Genomic DNA, 7,786 nt, shown 5'->3' with positions numbered 1-7,786 from the left:
GACGGCCAATGAAAGCTACGGATAAGCAGCAAATGTCAAAACGTAAAGGGCGGGCGGGAGCCAGATGCTTCCTAATGTAAGACCAATAGACATGCTGTTTGGGTATCAGCATCCACACCTGTCTAGTACCTTAGTGAGCATCACCTTTGGTAAGGACTGCGGACTGAAGCAGCAAAATGGAGATGAAATTAAAGGGTAGGCTGCACATTCAGTAACTTGTGACTTGTGGTTACAAAATGACCCCACTAGTAGTTTAGCCATGCTTGTGACGTTTTACAAATCGGTCTGTGCCAACTGAAATATGTCCTGGAATAGACACAGACCTTCCATTGCATAAGCCTTTGAATACGTTCAAAATTGGGAGCGGGAAGGGGATGGAGGAGAGGATAGGACAGGAGGAGGAAGGAGAATGGGAAGGAGGAGAGGATAGAACACAGGAAGAGGAAGGAGGAGAGGATAGGACAGGAGGAGGAGGAAGGAGAATGGGAAGGAGGAGAGGATAGGATAGGAGGAGGAAAGTAAAAGAGCTAGGAGAGGAGAAGAGGCATGAGAGAGGAGAGGAGCAAGATGTGTAGAGAGGAGAGAACAGCAGACATGAGAGAGGAGAGGAGCAATATGTGTAGAAAGGAGAGAACAGCAGACATGAGAGAGGAGAGGAGCAAGATGTGTAGAAAGGAGAGAACAGCAGACATGAGAGAGGAGAGGAGCAAAATGTGTAGAAAGGAGAGAACAGCAGACATGAGAGAGGAGAGGAGCAAGATGTGTAGAAAGGAGAGAACAGCAGACATGAGAGAGGAGAGGAGCAAGATGTGTAGAGAGGAGAGAACAGCAGACATGAGAGAGGAGAGGAGCAAGATGTGTAGAGAGGAGAGAACCGCAGACATGAGAGTGCAGCAGTTGAGAGCCAAGAGGAGAGTGGAGGGCATGACACAGATGAGGAGAGAGACCATGAGATAAGAATCAGGAGAGGGTACATTAACTGTGCGTCAACTCAACAGCAAACTCAAAGTTCAGCTAACTACAATTCACTTTAGCCAGTGATGCTACTCCATCTTCTTGACTCAAGCATATCAGGCACATCGAACATGTCTAGAGTGTGTCTGCCTCTCTCTTCTCTCTCTCTTCTCTCTCTCTCTCTCTCTCTCTCTCTCTCAAGAGAGAGAGACAGCAAACAACTCACCCAACCAAAACTATAATTCTCAGATGCCTCCAAAAAGCCATCCTCTGACCCTACGTACGTCTGACTTGAAATGGGCTCCATGCAATCTCGCATTTTGTTTATCGATAACCAGATCCAGATCTCCTCTCCAGTCTGTAATGGATAGGGATGCACTCAGATAATCCATTCAGACTCCGGCCTTTGATACCAACTTAAATGGACACCTTTTTGTAAGAGGGTTGTGCACAGTGCAGAAAAAAAAGCTTTTCAGGACCAATTTCAGGGAATGACACGGAGGAGAGTTAAAAGTTAAAGAAAACTGCCCCAAAACTCCCTCACTCCTTTTTATAATGCTGCAAATCTTAGCATCCTGTGTACCAACTGATGTGAGATGGGTCACTACAAAGGGGAATTTACCGAGTAAAAGCTCCTCATGCCTCGTTTTGTTCAAAGTACATCCAGGATCAAGGTTTGTAGTTTGCCAGAGATGAAATAGTACCCCTTCAGTGCCTCTGTCGGTCTAATGTCTCTAATCTCGTCGGTGAGGCTGTCTTTGTTGTGTCCCTTTACATGGCCGCCACAAAGCAGCACTGGGGGAGGAGGGACGGACAGGGGGACACTCATCAGTCCTCTCAGCAGCTTGTCGGACTTGTCTGATGAACATGATGCAAGATGCAAAAATACAATTATTTTCTTTTTCCTTTAGTCTCTTCCTCTTTCTCTTCCTCCTCCTCTGTCTATCCGTCTATCTGTCTGTCTCTCAATTATCTGTGTTTATTTGTCAGTGGTTTGCGTATAAGGGTACCTGTACATAGTTGTCCCTGTGATTACCCTCTGCAGTATATTCATATGGGTGTGTTCAGCGTATGTATATTTGCTTGTGTCTGTGTGTGTGTGTGCGCATGCTCACCCTTGTACACCTTAGGAGCTTGGCGTTCTCCTGGAGGGACAGAAGAACTCTTTGTTCACCCAGAATGTGCAACATCAATAGGGCTAGTTGGGCTGGGCCAGATGAGGAGGGGGGGGGGGGGGATGTGTTGGGGGCGGGAGACCTGAGCGTTCATCTCTCAGCACAGCTACTGACTCATCACAGATGTGACGCATACGCCTCCATAATGCGCATGTTTGTTTGTCTTCAGGAGATGGGTAGAAGCAGGCTGCATGATGGGTAGAAGCAGGCTGCATTTTGTATTTTTTTTTTTTTTATTGCTTCCTTTGTCTTGTTGGTGAGGTGGGGTGGGGTGGGGTAGGGGGGGGGGGGGGCATTCCTGACTTCCCTGTGGTGTCTAAAGCAATTTAGCTTCCGTGCTAACAGTGGAGACTATCTCGGAGTCTGTCCATCACTTAAAGCAGTGAGGCCATTTGTGAGTTGTGAGTTTTGAGTGTTGCTCATGGTTTTTCTGATTCTTATGGCCCTCAGACAGTTTTAGTGATATCATAGTTATCACAGTAATTACTCAGATGCAAACAGCCTGTGGAAATGTACCTTATTCATAAATTGTTGAATGCCTCTTTGCAAATAAATGTTGCCAATTCTAACACAAATGATAATTTTGCTTTTCTGTTTATGACGTAAAACTTAGATAAAAGAGTAATATTGGAAATTCTATTTGCAATTTAAATCTTTTAAACGTGCCTTTAACACAGACTACAGCTGAGTTCCAGATACATGAACTCCAGTCCAGTTCCTCTCAGGTCCAGTTCTCTTCTGGATCCGCAGGGAGCAGAACACTTACAGTCGACTCTAACCATATTATTTTCTTTTTCTTGTTTTCGTTTGTAGAGAAGTTTTCTCTCCGAGGCGTTCTTCTCCTCAGACCCGTCTGTTGACAAGGCCCCAGATCCTTCCTTCAAACTCCATGAGGCCGTGGCTAAGGTAAGCCTGTTGTATGTCTGTATGGCTGTAGGGTGTATGTTTAACACCCAGCTGCCTTGGCTTAGCTGTGTAAATATACCAGTGAACAAATCTATGTGGCCAATCAAGGACAGGGGGCTTAATTGGTGCCGGCTATATGCTCGACACATCGGTGACAAGAGATTGTGGAGATTGTGGCCAGCACCATGCTGTTTGCTCTGAGCTTTGAAGCCTGTCACCACAGTACTTCTGCCGCTTGCATTGATATACATTGCGCATGCTTCTTCCGCGAAGCGATATTGACACAAAGGAGATCTTAGATTAGGGCAAGGATACCTGTTCCTGGATTTGTGTGAGGCTGTTTGTCTCTCATTCATCACGGGAACATATGTTTGGATCAGATGTGTCAAGACCATGTTTGGTTTAGCTTTCGGTTGACTGTTATAAGCAATTTATGAGGGGCTTTTCTATTTGTCTGCTATCACTTATTTTTGTTTTGACATTTATAAAAAATAAAGTCGCCAACCATGGAAAATACCTGACAGTATAAAGGTGCATTGAAGGAATTTGATGTGATCTATGACTACCTAAACACCTATGTTGTTACTAGTCTAGCAATCAAAGTGAATCAAGCGTACAGAATTACAGAAAGGAAGTATAGCCGTGTGCTGCTTGTTGTTGACTTGGGCACAGAGTTTTGCCATCACACATCTGCCTCTCCTTCTCCTCATTCTCTTTACACACACACACACACACACACACACACACACACACACACACACACACACACACACACACACACACACACACACAATCACTGTCTTTCACACACACACAATCACTGTCTCTCACACACACACAATCACTGTCTCTCTGAAGCACATGCGTGCATCCACCCCAAACAGACAGCTCTCTCTCTCTGTCTCTGTATCTGCCACTCGTTTCTTCTCTCTCTCTCTCTCTCTCTCTCTCTCTCTGCCACTAGTTTCTTCTCTCTCTCTCTCTGTCTCTGCCACTCGTTTCTTCTCTCTCTCTCTCTCTCTCTCTCTCGTTCTCTCCAAGCCCAGGCTGAGTCCTCAGGCTGTCAGGGCTCTGGCTGAGGCGCTGGCGGAATGCTTATGCGGCTTGCCCCTCTCCCCTCCTCCCGCCTCCATCTCCGGCCCCTCCGCCCCTCGCCCCTCGCCCCTCGCCCCTCGGCCGCGTGTCTGCGCTCTGAGGCAGGGGGAGGCACTGTCCACAGCCTCTGCGTGCCACTTCATTAAAAGCCAGCAGTCACTCCTCCCGTCTCCGGCAGACACTGATTGCTCGGTGGAGGACTCCAACCTGACAGCTCATTTTTCAGCCTACCTGCTCTTTGTCTCTTTTGGGAAGGGCAGGTTGCATGTTTTGGGGCAGCAACAAGGAAGACACCTCCCTCCCCATGCCCACAATAATACCCCCGTCCCCCGTCACACACACACTCACACAAGCACACACACACCCACACACACAAAGACGATAATAAAATAGAAAAAGAGCGAAAACATAAGTGCTCATAAATATTTTTTCCCTTCTTCTTGCTGGAGCAGATGAAGGCCTCTGTAAGTACGTGGCAGAAAGAAATATGAATGTCGTTACAGCTTCTCATCTCTGCCAAGGAGATAATGTTCAGTGCCACAAATTATTTGAGCTGAGTGGAAGCTGCCTGGCAATGCGACAAAGAAACGCAGAACAATGGCATATCCTTTTAAAAAAAAAAAAGATAAAGAAAATGAGAAGGATGTCGCCATGGTTTTCCTCCTTGCCATTTACATATTGAAACGGCGCTCGCGAGCTCAGTTAACTGTGCGGGGAATCGGTCAGAGTGTGCCAAAGTTTGAGGAGAAACAGCCACAGGGTTGATTTAGAATTCACAGAAGAGAATTGGAAGTGTCAAAATATCACATTTTTCAACACAATGGACAGAGGGGAGAAAAACTTTACTGAATAACAAAGAGAGAAAAAAAAGTCTCTGTCTTTTTTTCTTGGCTGCCATCTGTTTCTCTCTCTCTTTCTCTCTCGTACTTTCTCGTGCGCTCTCACTCTGTCTCTCTCTTTCTCTCTCGTACTTTCTCGTGCGCTCTCACTCTGTCTCTCTGTTTCTCTCTCATTCTTTCTCTCTATCTCACTTAGTGTGTCTCTGTCCCCCCTGCTCTCTCTCTCTCTCTCTCTCACACACATACACAAAGACAATACACACACACATTCAGACACTGCCCAACTCACAAAGACTCAAAATGACAACTACACACTGACAGACAGACAGGCAGCCAGACTCACATACAAAGTGAAAGAGAGAAGGAATAGGAGAGGGCAAGCAGGCAGACATAGACAGGGAAGCAATACATGGCTCTTCCTCCACCTGCCCCCTCCCAACAGACTTGTGTTTGTGCACATATATATCCATCCATACATACTCATATGGGGATGTACCAGAAATAATTCTGCAAAACAGTAGTGTCTTATCAAGGGATCCATCCTGATCTCTAGGGATCCCACACGCTGAGAAACATCTGGCGGAGGCGGAGAGAAGAAAACTCAGCACACATCCACATTTGGGGCTGTGAAGAATGGCTCTACACTTCACCTAATACAAAAACAAATCTCTCTAGATGCTCTGATTCCTGTGGAAAATTCCATGAAAGAAACACTGAACCACTGAATAATTTCTCAACTCAGGCTGATGGGAACATGTAAAGCACGCTCACAGCTTTATTAAAATGCTGCTCCAGGTTAGGCACTGGCTTATGGATATTTAAAATGTGCTGGCATGGTTTTTTAGACCATCTGTTTCTTTCGTATATTACATGTCCTTACTATAAAAAAGCCTGACGACTTAAACCACGTGACATGAAAACAAAAGATGAGTTTAAAGTCCTTCAAATACAATATGTGGCCATGAGGAACAACACTGAGGAAATGAAGCCGGTGAAAACAATTAAAAAACGTATCAGCCCGGAGGCACCAACCAGATTACGAAGGTGGATGGTGCATGCATGTAGCGCCACCAGTTGCTAAGTGTAATTTAGCAAATGTATTTATATTATTTATATGTACATTTAGTGTGTTTGTTTTTTCACCGCAGCCACCACTGCACGCTGTGCCACTTTCCAGGCGAGGGTTTGCTCACAGAAACACTTATAATCTTAAGGTGACATTAGCACTGAAGGTCAGGAATAAATATGGGTATGGCCTGGAAAATGTGCAGCTCAGTACACAGGTATGCCGCTGACCACAGGGAATCGGTCCAATGGAGGCTGATGGGGAATTAATTGATTCAGCTGCCAGGAGATTGGCTGTGTGTACCCTGGGATGCTCCGGCGTTCCCCAGGAACAATGAAATTCCCAGTGTGCTCTCTGGGAAGCGATGCCAGCGTGGGCTGTCATGAAAGGCTCAGGCTCAGGCTCGCCTATTCGTCGCGAGTCCCCAGGGACGGTAGCTACGCTCTGCTCTTTCTTTGTGTTCGCTGAGGGGCCGAGGGAATTTCTCACCTCGCTTGGGTCCCGGCGCTCATTTTTCACCTGGGCTTAGGCTGCAGCAGGGGGAAAAGGTGACAGGCGGCCTCTCTGTGTTGCTAATTTTTAAAGTATGAGGCGAGTTGGCTTCCCTTGAGTTGGCATGGCTGGCTGACATCGATCATATGGGGCGCCCAAACTCACACACACTCAATCACCTGCACCCACCAAGTCCCCTTGCAGCATACATTATAGAAAAAACACACACACACACACACACACACCATGGGAGTGGTTCAAATGGCCGGTACTGTGGCTCTGCACAAACTCGGGGGAACATTCTAGAACTCTTGTGGAAATTCCCTGCGGTTCTATGTGCTTGTTCACCAATTAATGTCATGTAGGCTGAGGAAAAACAATAGAATTCCCATATCACCTTGTTACTTGTTTTAGGCATATTTGTGTAGTTGTGTTTGTAAAGCATGTGTAGTTTGTCTGGCTGAGCTGAGCTCCACTACACGAGAGACGTAGAGCCGTTCAGAGTCCTTTTCTTATTTGGGTGTGATGGATTTCATCATCACAGGAACTGGTAGTTTTTTTTTTTTAGTATTCCAAATATCGTGGAGCAGCAATATCTGGCTGATACAGAGCGATATATTTGCGGTGATTTTAAATTTCCTGCTGCACTCTTATTGTTTTAATCTGCTCTTCCGACGTCCCAGTATGCCAAAGATATTGGTGAGTTCTGTAGAAATATATCACTGCTCGCTTATTTCTCAAATGAAAGCCTTAGTGACAGTTGAGACTATCAGAAAATAGATCACTGGATGTGAACGCAGAGTGAAAGAGACTAGATGCCATGAATCCTTACTATCAAATGGGATTAGATTGATGATGATAGAGGGTGACTGTGAGGCAGGGAGGAGTACTGGACCATGCAACATCCCAGAGGACCATCACTGCCATCCAAATGTCCCATGAGGACAGATTCGTACATTATCTTGCATTTTGTATCCAGCTGCCTCTCATGTTGTTTGCCTGTGTTTAACACATACCGCATTCCCAGTCGCACTGAAAGCCATTTATTTATCACTATTTTACTGTTATGTTGTCATGTGGAAATGAGAGCAAAAACGGTAAAGGTCAACCGTCACTCACCTCAATTTATCTTGTAACTGGAAAAGGTAGAAACCTTCAGGGTGCCTGTGTTGCTTCGCTGCTTGGCCCCAAAATACATACAAGGTTTAACTTAGCAGCTAATTAGTTCATATTAACACACCCTGGCAACAGCCAACTGT

At 45.8% G+C, this 7,786-nt stretch overlaps 1 protein-coding gene across 1 annotated transcript in view; it reads left to right on the top strand.

Moving 5' to 3' along the window:
- LOC105913154 (inactive N-acetylated-alpha-linked acidic dipeptidase-like protein 2) overlaps positions 1-7,786 on the top strand; it is a 242,130-nt gene that overhangs the window by 207,899 nt on the left and 26,445 nt on the right. Inside the window, exon 11 of the mRNA XM_031575034.2 lies at positions 2,943-3,035. Within this exon, the coding sequence (XP_031430894.1) occupies positions 2,943-3,035 (93 nt within the window). The remainder of the gene's footprint in view (positions 1-2,942; positions 3,036-7,786) is intronic.

Source organism: Clupea harengus, chromosome 10 (genome assembly GCF_900700415.2).
Source record: "Clupea harengus chromosome 10, Ch_v2.0.2, whole genome shotgun sequence".
Lineage (NCBI taxonomy): Eukaryota > Metazoa > Chordata > Actinopteri > Clupeiformes > Clupeidae > Clupea > Clupea harengus.
This window is presented reverse-complemented; position numbering and strand designations above follow the sequence as displayed.